This window comes from Hydra viridissima, unplaced genomic scaffold, assembly GCF_058129835.1.
Source record: "Hydra viridissima isolate aposymbiotic clone 2 unplaced genomic scaffold, HvirCarnegie_v1 scaffold_4, whole genome shotgun sequence".
Lineage (NCBI taxonomy): Eukaryota > Metazoa > Cnidaria > Hydrozoa > Anthoathecata > Hydridae > Hydra > Hydra viridissima.
In genome coordinates, this window is record NW_028324303.1 from 15,300,024 (window position 1) to 15,314,523 (window position 14,500).

Here is a 14,500-nt window from a genome sequence, read left to right on the forward strand (position 1 = left end):
TTTTTGCTCTGTTTCATTATTGATATGATTACCTGTTTAGTACTCTGTTTCATTATTGATATGATTACCTACAAATCACTTCAATAAGATTTCTATATGATTTATATGATTTATATATGATTTCTGTGATTACCTTTGAATCACTGTTTTATTTTAAATAGGATTTCTATACAATTTCTATATGATTTTTGTGATTAGCTACGAATCACTGTTTTATTGTAAATTTTTTTAGAAATTACTTAAATCCACTTGATGAAAAATCAGCTGATGAATGGGAGATTTTTCCTGAAAACATTGTTTTGGATAAGAAAATTGGCGAAGGAGCTTTTGGTACTGTTTTTATTGCAAAAATCAATGCAAAGATTGTTGCAAAGACAAAATATGCGAAACAGCAAGATGGAGTTGCTTCACTTAACAACGCAGAAGATTCTTCTACTAATGTTGCAGTGAAACTTTTAAAAGGTTATTTTTTGATTTAATCCCTTTGTATCAGTGCTTGTGTAATGATTGAAATTTTACTACTGTACCTTTACTTTTGTAGATGGTGCAAGCCATACAGAGTTTAAGGACTTTCGTGAAGAAATCAATCTTATGAAAGGAATTGGCTATCATAAAAATATAGTGAATATGATTGGCTGCTCTACCATCAAGAAGCCATTGTGTCTTGTTGTTGAGTTTATGGAAAATGGAGATTTGTTACATTTTTTGAGAAATAGACGCGCTAAAGTAAAGTATCTCAATTTTTGAACTTGTTTCTAATATATTGAAAATAAATTTGTATATGCTTCTCATCTTAAATTGGTTTGTAATAAAATTTACGCACGAAATAGACGCACTAAAGTAAAACGTCTCAATTTTCGAAATTGGTCTTATCATATTTAAGATATATTTGTACATGCTTCATATCTTTTTAGCTTAAATTGCTTTGTAATTAAATTTACAAAATTTTTTTCCAGCTTTGTGCATCAAAAGTGGGTGGGGAGTCATCTCCAAGCTTTATGTACACACCAAACTATCAACTCTCTCTTGAGGTTTATATTGTCAATCTTGGAATTTATATTGTTTTTATAAAGTTTAACAATTTGAATAAGTAAAATGTAGGTTTTTGTTCACAATCTTGGAATTTTGATGTTACTAATCTCTAATAGATTTGATGAGTCAAATGTAGTAGTTGTTGAGTTTTTGATTTGGTTGACAAATTCTCTTTAAAAAGTTTTATATAGTGCCAAACCTTTCTTCTGTAGATGATGTTAAAAAGTGAGAACTCTTACTCAGAATTGATGCCAAATGAAGTGCCCTTAGATGAAGTTGGTGTGATAACCCCTGATGATCTGTTAAGTTTTGCATGGCAAGTGGCTTCAGGAATGGTATGAATAATATTACGCTTTGCGTTTGTTGGTTTTGTTTTTATGTTTCAATGCTTGCTATTTTCTCTTGATTTTAACTTCTTATTTAATTCAGGAATATCTTTCAAGTACTAAGCTGGTTCATCGAGATCTTGCAGCAAGAAATATCTTGGTGGGTGCTGAAAATAAAGTAAAAATATCTGACTTTGGTCTCTCAAGAAAAGTCAGTGATGAGTTGATATACATGAGCAATAAAAATCGTCGTTTACCAGTAAAATGGATGTCAGTTGAAGCCATATTTGATCAAAAGTTTACAACATATAGTGATGTGTAAGTAATGCTATATTTTCAATACCGTTAAGTGTTCAAAGAACAAATCAGAGATAGTGCGAGTCTTCAATTAAAATTGATTGCAAAAAAATAATTATCTTTAAATTTACATGAATCGTTTTTTCTTATAGTCTTTTAAAATTTTTACACATGTTTTTTCTAAAATTTACATCTTTGAAAGGTTTCATTTCAAATAACTCTTTATGGATGTTTCAGGTGGGCTTATGGTGTTGTTTTATTTGAAATTGTTACGCTTGGTAAGTGTGTATTTACATTGAAATTGCGAAGTTTAAAGATGCTAAATGTCATGCGCACATTTTCGTTTGATTAGTTCACACTTGCGTTCCTTTTTACAGGAGGGACACCTTATCCCAGCATAAGTAATCGTGAGCTTCTCACTCTTTTGAAGTCAGGTTACAGAATGGAGAGACCAGAAAACTGCGCTGAACCTATGTAACCTATTTTTTGATGTTTTTCTGTTTGTGTTTTGTTGTTGGTAGAAGCAATTATTTAAGGCCCCTTATTTTTCTCAACTCTAAGCTTTTATTTGATCATTTTTTTAGGTATGACATTATGTTGCATTGTTGGAATGAAGATCCTTTACAACGACCTACCTTTACAGAGTTACGTGAGCATCTTGAACAAATTATGTCTCAAGGTGGTCGTTATTTCAGCTTTGAAATTGACGAAGAAAACACTTATTATAATGTCGCCTCTTTCAAGAGCCTCCCATCTGAAACAGGTGATGACGTGCTGGAAGAAGACTTCTTCCAAAAACCTATGCAAGTAAAATCAGTGGAAGAAATTAAGAAACTGAAAAACGAACCGGTTGCTGTGGTGAATGAGAGATACACAAATTTTGAATCTTTGAAACTAAAATCAAATCCTATGCCACCAGCTGGTTTGGTTAATTACGTATTTGATAATGCAATATCTGAAATGTAATTTTGTCATTGTTCCTTTTGTTTGATATAGCAATATTTTTTTACTGGGTTTTTAAAATTTATTTGTCTGAATGTAATAGTTTTTTTAACTAGTTTGTTTATTATATTTAACATTTTTTTTACTGGGTTTTTAAAATTTTTTTTCTCTGAATATAATAGTTTTTTAACTAGTTTGTTTATTATATTTAATTTTTTTTTTACTGGGTTTTTAAAGTTTTTTTGTCTGAGTATAATAGTTTTTTTAACTAGTTTGTTTATTATATTTAATATTTATAAATATGTGACGTAATTTTAATTTTCTTTAAATTTCTTTAAATTTTCTTTTTTTTTACTGACTTTTCTTTTCTGACACTGGCTTTTAAGTTTTGATTTTTTTAAAGTGTATTGCTTTATAATGATCTCTATCAGAGCATTTAAAAGTATTTTAAAGTTTTACATCTCCCAAAACAACAGCACAACTGTGATTTTTAACAATAACATTTTGGTTTCTCTTAAACTTAGGATTTCATTTTATTTTTTAATTTTTTTTACCTTTTATCTCGTAAATGATATGTATATATATATTAGATTTTGTAAATAGTTTCTATGAATGAGTTATAAGCAAACAAAGGTTGAGGAACAACTGAGAATAAATTAACTGAGGAATAAGACGTTGATAAAAAAATGAACCTCAAAAGCGACATCTGACACTCACGCATCGTGTTTTAAGCTACATTAATGCATTTACTGCGTTTTAAGCTATACACAGTAAATGTATAAGTGCAGCTATATGTAAATTTCAAAATATGACGGAAAGTACTAACCACTGCGTGGTTTCTATATTTTTAACACCTATTGAAAATAAATCTAGAGTTTAAATTTTTAAAAACAGTTATAATTGTCTATTCATCAACCTAAATACGTGAACTGGAAAGTATTTTGAACAATGATATATTTAGTTCTTCTTTAGCACGGCTGTCATTTTGAGAGAAAACAGACCATAATTTGTGGGATTTGGTTTTTTTGCATATAATACACAACGCCTAACGTTTTATGTTTGATTTGTTAATACATCGCTTCTATTTACTGTTTAAATCTGTTTTATCTACTGAACTGCACCATGAAGTAGTCGTGTAGAAATTGTTCTGATTTTTTCTGCTTCCTTCACAAGATGGAATCGAGCCTATGCACAATGAAATTGAGTCTATACATGATGGAAAAGAGTAGATTTGACGGAAACCGAAATCATTAAGAGGATCCAGACTCTAAGCTCCTGATGATCGAGAGAATAAGTCGCAGACAACTAGTTAATAAGAGCTGATCTGATAAAAGGGTCTTCACAACGAACAAAGCGGGTTTCAGTTAAACGATAAATACTTGCCACAGAAAGATGTCTTGGTAAATAGGTATTGAAACGAAATCTGGGTTTAGTCACATTCTTCAAAACAGATGGCCCGCTTTCCTATTGATTTGATCTTGAAGGTCAATTCAGAGACATTTCACAGGTCTAAATGGCGTTTGTTAATTGATTCTTTAATCAAAAATTTAAAGGTAGTTCTAAACTAAAAAACTAGTCTTTTCGATTTTTTTGAATATAAATAAACAATTAAGCTTACACAAACTAAACTTATAACACAATAACGGTACAACAATACCGAACACAAAACGAGATGTTTGATTAGCTATCTTCTTTGTCATACTTTTATCCGTAAAATTTTTTAACGATTCTTCGTGATTATTTAATCGGATTAAGTTAATTAATCGACCCATTTGAAACCGATGCTTATTTATCAGATGCTTAATTTTATTCAACCAAGGACGTATTTATTAGAGATAAAACAATCGAGTTACGGTTTTCAACTTCGTATATTTTTTGATCGACTTTGAAAGCCGTCAGATTGGCGACGCTTCTTAAATTAAACGAAGTTGAAATCCGGTTATGTTATCCAGTTAAACGGTTATGAAAAAATATGCCAAAGACCCATCGCTCGCTGGTTTGGCAGTACTTCCTGAAGGAATACAGGGAAGATAAAGCCTATGGTGTGTGCAATATCCGCAAGAAGGACCTAAAAACCAGACCTTGGTCAACATCAATCCTGAGTGGTCTCCTGCGGTCCAACCATAAGGATGAATACATCGAAATGTGTCAGAATCAAAAGATACAAGATGAGACAGAAGCTGCCAAGGAGGACAAAGTTGAAGAGCCAGAAGATGAACTGGAAACAGTTGGCACTGTTAACTTGGTTAAATAATGCATGTTACGATGCGACGTAGCGAAATTATACGACATCATGTCAAATTTATATGATCTTTTATTGATGTAAACAACAGTATCCGAAGTTAATTCAATTTTAACAAATGTATACAATTTTTTTTGGTCACAGGAAAAGAAAATAGGTTCTAAAAACCAGAAAGAATCTGTGCTATCCAACACAGAGCACCACTCAACTTCGTGGTGACATGGAGCTCATGATTTACCTTGCAACTGAAAATCAGGCATTCTCCATGTGTGACTCTATCCCTTTCCAAAGACTGCTTGCCCACTTTGACTCGAGGTTTAAGGTTAAAAGTGGTGCCTGCATGGCTTGCTTCAAGTTACCTCTCCTCTACAGGAATCTGCAGATGGCCATCAAGAGCATGTTTGACAAAGAGCTTCCTTATTTTGACCGAGTTGCAATCAGCTCTGACAACCTACTTATGACGATGACTCTTTATTGCATCACCAGGGAATTTGTTCTACGAAAAGTAACTGCTGGAGTTATTCCATTTCCAGATAAGCACACTGGTCAGAAAATTGCTACTCAGTTGGACAACTTGGTTAAAAGTTTTGAGTCACTCAAAATGGTCAAGAAGCGGGTTGTTGTGTGTGACCAAGCTTCTATTCAAGAGACTATCGCTGATCTTAAAAGTGGTTCAATCACGTGCATTGACCACAAGCTTAACATGGCCCTGGAAAAGACTGTCAACAAAAAGCCTGATATCAAGACTGCTACTGATGCTTGCAGGACAATATCCGCCCGAGTCCATCACGCTCCTCTTGCTGAAGAGGTGTTGAAAAAGATGTGCCTCGAAATGAATGGCAATATTTTTAACTTTTTAAGTAGATAAGAATACGAACGTTTACAACTTTATATCAAACTTTTACAAATATTTTTGAGTTTACGATTTTATGCGAAGTTTTTTGCAAATTTTTATTTAAGTTTTATGTTTCAGTGCGCTACAGAAAGATCACTGTTCCTTGTGCTACCAGATGGAACTCTGTCCAGATGATGCTCCTTGACATCGACCAACTTCAAAGTGCACTGTGTGCTCTCAGGGCTGACAAAAAGGAATGGACCACACCCATTCCTACGGATGAAGAATTTGAGCTGGTTGCAACCATTCTGCCACTCCTGACCACATACCGAATCATTTCTGAGTCAATGTCGAGTGATAAGAAAACTACAATGGATAAGAGCATTGACAGCCTTGTTCAACTTGTGAATAGGTATGCTTCTCTGAGGGACAAAGAAATTAGAAAGAACTGTGTCACTGGAGTAGGTCCTTTCATGGTTGAGCTCATTTTACTCGAGAAACGATTCCCAAGAGGAGGATGTGACATCATGCTTTATGCTGTAGGCTGCCTGCTACACCCCTTCTTGAAATGCCAACAACTGTGCGTTTATGGTGTCAGGGATGAAATTTTTGACAAGTTGAAGGTCAGTCATCCTACAACAGCAGACAGGATGTCAAACCAGCAATGTATAATCAATGCCTCAGATGAGATCACCCATGAGCTTCTTGAAGATGATGGTGAGACTGAATTCTGGAAGGCAGCAGCAGAGGTAATAGCTATTAAGTATAATATAAAATAAATTTATTAAATATTAGTTAAATATACTTCTACTGACCTTAATGCAATTGAACAAACAAAGCCATAAAAATTTTAGTTTGAGGATACAATGTCATCCGGGAGCGGGGGGGGGGGGGGGAACTTGGAGTTGAAGTCATTAAACTTGTACTTGAAATCATTGAGCTTAAAACCTGAATGAAGTCACGCGACGTTCACGACGTTACTTTTTGTATGCACTCGTTTCGTTTACTTAAACGATTTCGAAGACATTTAAATTTTTGGAAGCGAATTTGAAACCCGTTAGAAATTTTAAACAATTTTAAAACACGCCATGTTAGAATTTATACAACTTTTTACGATTTTGAAAACCGCGAAAATATGCTTTAATTGAAGTAATTCGATTTTGAAAACCGTCAAATTATATTTTATACAACTTTTAACCATTTCAAAACACGTTCACACACGACTTTTAGTGACGTCGAAGCTTTACTTCGAAACACATCGACCTCGATTTTTTTATCTCTATTTTATATACGACATAAGTATTCATACCTATTGATTTATTTAGTCCTAAAAGTTAATTTTTTTGATTGTTTTTGCTCGTAAGTTATTTAATTTTTTTTAGCTACACTAAACGTCTGCGTATCGTTCATTTCCGTATTGCTATCATTCCGATATGATATTGGAAAAAAATTGTCATCATAATGATTAGGACAAAATTTCGTTAAAAAATTTTTAACCGGTATTGTAGTTGGTTTAAATCTCGGTACATACCGGTTCTCTCATCATTTAATTGATACTTTTTTTCCAATTATTCCGATGACACTTTTTTTTTCCAATATCATATCGGAATGATAACGATAAGAAAATGAAACGATACGCAGACGCTTAGACTTCACCACAGAAGTAAAATCTAAAATATTTTAACAAATACTCCTTTTGTTTTATTATAAATATTTTCCAAAATGCTTAAGACCAAGGAAGTTAGTATTGAGGTACGGCAAATAATTGTTGATGATCATGAAAGTGGTTTAAAGTATAGAAAAATTGCTGAAAAATACAATAAAAGCAAGGCAACGGTACAAACAATAATACAAAGATATAAAAAAACTGAAAGCTTGAAAAATAAAGTACGTCCCAACCAGCCACCAAAAACAACATCTAGAGAAGATAAAGTTAATGTATGAGAAATAAAGCGAGAATCCGTTATTTCTGCCAGAGCTGTTAAAGAGAAACTGAGCTTGAACGTTTCTAAACAAACAATATAACATAGAATTCGCTAAACAGGGTTTTATGGGTTTCGTGTAACAAAAAACCTTTCATTTGAAGAAAAAGTAAAACGCCTTGTCAATGCAAAAAAGTATTTTTCAAAACGAATAGATTTTTGGACATCAGTTTTATGGTCTGATGAAAGTAAATCCGAACTAAAGAATTTCAAAAAACGATTAAATGAGGAGCTCAGCGGAAAAGTGGTCTAACCCACATTTTTGAAATTTTCTGGATAATCACTGCAAACTGTACATTGAGTATGTAGTTTGTTGTGGAAAAAATCCCAAACCCCAAAGCCCATCCATATAGTGCTACTACCTATAATCATATTTACTTTAACAGAAAAATAAAGTTTGAATTGTGGAAAAGTTGCCTATCCAACAACCAACATGGCGAAAACGAACTGCTCAGATTTGGAAGAGTTTCTGATGAAAAGTGATTGTGATGATTCAGAAGCAGATAACAACACTTCTTTAGAGGATGATGTTAGCGAAGGTATGTATATAATTGATACAGCATCAAGATATACTTTTCATTGAGTTTATCATACAAATAATATAGTTTCTAGCCTCAATGTTGTTTAGGCAGGTTTTCCTCTTCTAGTTTTTCAAAACTGACATGCGCTTTTTTATTTCAGTTTCAAGTATTGGGGATCAATATGTTGAAGAAAACGCAAGACCTATATCTATACTGACAGGAGCAATGTACAATTTGTCTAAAACTAAATAGGCTTATAAAAGAATTTTTTTAGTCCTACTGATATGGCCCAGGACTGATTGTTTACATTGGTGTTAGGCCTAGCATTAGACTAGCTAGGGCCATTTAGTATGTTTTGTTAGGAATTCTTTTCTTGTTAGAAAATATCTTTTACCTAACATTTTCATTGCAGATTCAAATGTTAACCTTGTTGGAGAAGTAGGAGAGGACGACAGCTTTTCCCAGGACGTACATGGAGAAACCCATAGTCATAGACAGTCGAAAGCGATTTGCTCATCCAGAACTACACAAAAGAAATATTTTGAAACAGAAAAGGTCAACAGGGAAGGGATATGTTACATCAAAGGGCAAAGTAGTTGAACCAAAGATTTTTATTAACAAAGATTATGGTTGCAATCTAGAGTGTAGCAGTAAAATAACAGTTGCTCGCCGTAATCAAATTTTGTCTAACTTTTACACCATGAACTGGGATTTAAAAAACGCCTTTGTGATGGGTTCTGTTGATGTAAAAGAAAAACACAGGACGTATAATGCATCAAATAACTCCCGTAGGGCAAATAGTCGTTCCTATAAACTCACTGATGACTGTGGAAATGTTAAAAAGATTTTCAAAACTTACTTCAAAGACATTGCAGATTCCTGATGGTACAATAACAAATATTTTAGCAAGGAAAAAAACAGATGATACACCTATTGAAGATCGCAGGGGAAAATCGGCTCCACAAAATAAAAGTAGTGATGAAGACACAGAATATCTTCAAAGATTTATTCGCTTATTTCCAACGTAACAATCTCACTATAACAGAAAAGACAACCAGTACAGAAATTATTTGCCTCCAACTTTACGAATGTCAACGATGTACGAGAAATATGTTTGCAATTGCAATGAAAATGATCGCATTCCACTTTTAATTTTTGTATTTCGACGCATATTCAACACAAAATTCAATTTAAATTTTCACCATCCGCATTCAGATACATGTCAAAAATGTGATCTATTTAACAATAAAATTAGGTGTCTTTCAGAGGGTGAATAAAAGAACACTGTTAGGAGGGACCTTATTATTCATCAAGATATGGCTGAAAAGGCAAAAGAAAAAATGAAAGAAGGTACACTAGGTGCACATACAAATCCAAACAAAAGGGTATTAGTTTTCGTTCATCTTCCACTATCAATGTTGAACTTGACCCCTTGTACCCCAATGGTAGTAAACTCACAAGAGAAAAGCTAAGTGATCTTTTTGAGCTAATACAATTCATACCACCTGTCCATCATCCCTATTATCTTGCTCTTGAAGGTGACGAGGAGGCAACTGATTTGAGTCTAACAGATGATTCTGGTGACGAAGACATAAATTAGTGCATGCTACATATATAAAAGAATTATTAACAAGTCATAACTACTAGGAATAGGGAGTTCTGGGACAAAATCATTTTTTTCTTCCTCGCGGTAAAAAACATTTTTTCGAATAAATTTTTTTTCATAACGTAAGAACGCGTAATGAAAAATTTTAGTTTTTGTAAAGGTGTTTAAATTTTCCTGCACGAAAAAGTTCTTTTTTTCTTTCGTCTTATTCTTTTTTTGTTTCGATGATTGATTTGTAAATTTCTCTCTCGCCATTTGACTCCTTTATTTTTTAAAATTTGAATGGGATCTTGAGGCACTTTAATTCTCGGAGTTTCAATGGAATTCATTTTTAATATGCCAAGAATTTCTTTAAGTCAAAATTTTCACAAAATTAAATTTAAAAAGGGGACGTTTGAGAATGGGGAGTTTGGTCCGAGATGCAATCCGGAGCCGATAGATTCGTATTCTTTCCCGCTTTTTACATAAAATCCATCTCTGACTGAGCTTCCTTTCACTCACGGCGTTAAAAACAGTCAGTTACCTCTGTGAGTTCCCATTTTTCCATTTCTTTTGACGAATACAACACCTCTTCCTAAAATTTTGTCGATCACAGTGGACCCAAGCGAAGAGGTAGCTCCACTCAATAGACCAGTGGCAACCACGGGAGCAGCTCGCGCTGCAAGCATGCCCAATGAAGGCAAAAGAGCACCAATAAATCCTCCTTTCACTTTTGAGTTGTACTCCACCTGAGTTTTGCTCATTTTAATGGTCACTCCCACTCCTCGACGTAGAGCGTCCACAATTTTTTGATGTTGACTCTCCGTCACAAGTAAAACGTCATTTCCGTTAAAATCTTCTTTTGAAACCCTGATGCTCACTGGCTTGCCTTCCATCAATAGATTTTTTATTTTGTTGACTTGCCCCTGAGACACATTTAGTTTGACACTGATATATCTGTTCATTTTTTTAATGCTGGAATAATATTTATTTCACTTCTGGAATGTGATATCATATCGTGATGTCTTCCCCTCAAAAGTCAATTAAATTTCCATTTTGATCGATGATGCGAGTGATCATCGTGGAAATTTCGAGCACTTTGACAGGGAGATAAACCAAATGGGTGGGTCTTTCGATGATTTTAAAACCTGGACCCACATCTGGGTAAAAGGAGTAGATGCAATTTATTTGAGAATCATTAATGTATGCTGACCCGATGACGTTGTTGATGATTCTGATCGTGTTGACGCTTGAAATTCTAACAATGTCGTCGGACTCGTATTCAGAAATGGAATCCAATTGTCTTTTTGTGAATCCCAAAACTGACGCGATGCTGTTTTCCACGTTCAAGTCCATCAAATAATTCAAACGAAGTTTATTGGTTGATTTTAAAGTGCTAGAATTGGATCCGATTTTGACGTTTTCAGGGGAATATCTGATTTTATTTGCAGTGACGCAACTTGCACTTTGAGACGCGTAACTTTTTATTGTGTTTGAGACGGACTTTTGCAAGTAATTGTTAATGTCGATGATGTCGTAACTCCCTTCTGGAATGGCGATGTTTTCCCAATTGGCTCCGTTGTTCATGCTGTACCTGAAAGAAATGTTTTTGCTGGTGATGTTTGGAAAGCTGTTGTACGTTTCTAGACCGAGAAAAGCCATTTCGTAACTTTTTCCTTTTTCAAAAACGACTTTGTCCAAAAAATTTGTTATGATTACGTCGGAATTTCCATCCACGTCGATGAATATGCCTGACATTTTTAATACGCGCCATTTTTTTTTAATTGTCTCTTTTGGAAAATAAAAATTATCAAATCCGCTTCGATATTTTCCATCGTACTTTTTTGATGAAAAATCAATAACCGCAAATCCGTGAGGCTCAGACCAGCAATGTCTGCAAAACTTTTTAAACTCTTCTTTTCCCATGTCGCTCGAAACGTGGTCTCGATAAATGTGGTCTACCTTTTTTGAATCTTGAGGAAACAGACAAATAAAATAAGCATTTTCTCTGATGGTTTGTCTGGGGAGCATGAAATAATTTTGAGCCAGGTAAAAGCAGTCCACGTTGGAATGTCTTCGTCGAATGTAATATTTTTCGCACTTGTTTTGTTTGGTTAATTGCAAATCGTCAAAGGTCATCAAATTGTTTTTGGTTGAGTCGAGATCTTCAGGTTCAGGCACGTCGTCAGCTGTTTCGAAAAACTGACACTCCATGTTCTCTTTGTCTACATAATTTTTTGAAAGGTCATTAATAACACATTCAGGGTTTAAATTCAATTTTTCGATTTCACTTTGTACCTTGAACAAATCGAAAATAACCTCTTTTGGTAAATTCCTCTCGAACGAACTTTTCAGTATTTTGTACTCTGGTTGGAAAAGAGATTTTCCAAAAACTTGTAAATGGTTGTAATCCAACCATCCAGGTCTTAAAAGCAAATTCAGAAGCAAAGTTTTTTTTCCACAACCTGACTTTCTGACGATGATTCCTCAAATGCTTCTCGGCAGAAACTTGTTGTTGTTTCTTTTGCTCTTTCCAATATTCCATGACGAATCAATAACTTCCATTTTTATTTAAAATATTTTTTTTTTTAAATAAAAATGTACTGCGTCAAATGTAAAAGGAAAACAGAAACGATCCATTTGAGAAACTAAGTCTCAAAAAATAACAGAAATATGATCAAAGGAACTTGTGAGGAACGACAAAAAAGCAAGTTTGTTCCTTCGCATGAATCATTTCAAAAAGGGGGAGACTTGGTTGAATCGATCAACAAATTTTCAAAAAAAATCAAACTGCCGTGGGCGAAATTCCCAGAAGAAATGCACATTCCAGGAAAGAATTTTGCAGGACCTGGCACAAACTTGGACAAAAGGCTTACCTCTACCGACATGTATCAGGAGTGGAGCAAACCGGTGGACAGAGTGGACAATGCAGCATACCATCACGGCCTGGCTTATAAATACTTCAACGACATACAAAACAAAAATTTGGCAGATCAAATGATGCTTGAAGAAATGAACTCCATTCCAAATCCCACTCAAAAAGAAATTAACGAAAGAAAACTAATTACTCCCATCATCAAAGCCAAAGCCAAATTCGGACTGGGTGTCACGAAAAAAAAAAAAAATTCCCGAGAGTCGTCTGAAATGGACGGATCAGCTTGCAGAGGAGCTTCACAAACCAGTGATTCATCATTTCAAAAGAAAAAAAGTGTTTGTGAATGACGTCGATGAAATATGGGCTGCAGATTTGGTCGACATGCGCTCTTTTTCAAAATTCAACAACGGAGTAAAATATTTGCTCATGGTCATTGAGGTTTTTTCAAAGTATGGATGGATCGTTCCTTTAAAAGCAAAACGGGTCTTGATGTGTCTGGAGCTTTCAGTAAAATCTTTAAAAAAAGAAAGTGCATCAAAATGTGGGTGGACAAAAGAAAAGACATTTATAACAAACACGTGAAAGCGTTGGCCATGCAATTGTATTCCACCGAAAACGAAGTAAAAAGTTGCGTCGTTGAACGATGGAACAGAACGATGAAAGAAAAAATGTTCAAATACTTTTCAGCCAACAACTCTAATAAATACATTGACGTTTTAGATGAAATAGTGAAAAATTACAACAATACAAACCACTCTTCTATCAAAATGACTCCAGTTGAAGCCAGCGAAGAAAAGAATAAAAATAAGGTCTGGTGAACCGGAATGGAAAGGTGCAAACAGAAAGACCAGAACCAAAATTTCCAATGGGTGAAAAAGTGAGGATCACAAAAAAGAAGTCCAATTTTGAAAAAGGGTACACGCCGAGATGGACTGAGGAGGTTTTCACAGTGTCAAAAATTCAGTACACAGATCCGCCCACGTACAAAGTCACCGACGCCAACGGTGAAGAAATTCAAGGCACTTTTTACGAGCAGGAAATGCAAAAGACAAATCAAGAGATATTTAGAATTGAAAAAATAATTCGAAAAACAAAGAGCAAATCATTAGTTAAATGGCAAGGATATTCAGACTCGTTTAACTCCTAGTTGGACCATAAAGAATTGATGCGTTTGAAAAAATGATATAAATAATTTTCTTTTCTTTATAAAGATTAGTTTTACAAAGTTTTTCTCTTTTTTTAATGGTGACGTCACGTGAACTGTAATTGTGTATGGTCATGACGATTTCATCCACAGACTCTGAAAAAATAACATCGTTTTTGTAATAATCCAATTGATCATTTATTTTGTTCATTAAAGTGATAACAGCATTACCACTTTCTAATTTTAGACCGATAGACAACGATATTTGTGTGTGTGATAAATGACCAATTTTAATGTCTTGTTGAGCAGAAATCTCATGCTGCCCATTGACGTTAAAACAGGTTGGATGACTCAATTTTTTTATTGACCACAATAATGTTTTTTGGATTTTTTTGTTCCAACTCTTTAATTCTTTCCTCCAAATGGTCCAAATGCAATTTCAAACTTTGGTCTTCTACTGAGGCAATGTTTTTATAATTTTGTTTGTATTCCAAATGATTTGCTTTCACAAGCATTTTATTTTCATTGACGCACTTTTCTTCTTTTGTTTTCTTTTTGAAAAACAAAGAAGTCACGTCAAAAAATGCAAGTCCCTCATAAGTTGTATAAAAACATTGCCTCAGTAGAAGACCAAAGTTTGAAATTGCATTTGGACCATTTGGAGGAAAGAATTAAAGAGTTGGAACAAAAAAATCCAAAAAACATTATTGTGGTCAATA

The 14,500-nt window shown here is 34.0% G+C and overlaps 1 protein-coding gene and 1 pseudogene across 1 annotated transcript in view; both read left to right on the top strand.

Moving 5' to 3' along the window:
• Positions 1-2,946, top strand: part of LOC149890080 (uncharacterized) — a 39,478-nt gene extending 36,532 nt beyond the window's left edge. Inside the window, exons 17-24 of the mRNA XM_090085582.1 lie at positions 233-462; positions 542-726; positions 957-1,031; positions 1,245-1,367; positions 1,462-1,676; positions 1,893-1,933; positions 2,033-2,129; positions 2,240-2,946. Coding sequence (XP_089941708.1) covers positions 233-462; positions 542-726; positions 957-1,031; positions 1,245-1,367; positions 1,462-1,676; positions 1,893-1,933; positions 2,033-2,129; positions 2,240-2,621 — 1,348 coding nt within the window. The 3' untranslated portion in view covers positions 2,622-2,946. The remainder of the gene's footprint in view (positions 1-232; positions 463-541; positions 727-956; positions 1,032-1,244; positions 1,368-1,461; positions 1,677-1,892; positions 1,934-2,032; positions 2,130-2,239) is intronic.
• A 5,143-nt stretch (positions 2,947-8,089) lies between these two features.
• On the top strand, positions 8,090-9,649 carry LOC149890083 (uncharacterized; annotated as a pseudogene).
• Positions 9,650-14,500: the final 4,851 nt, after the last annotated feature.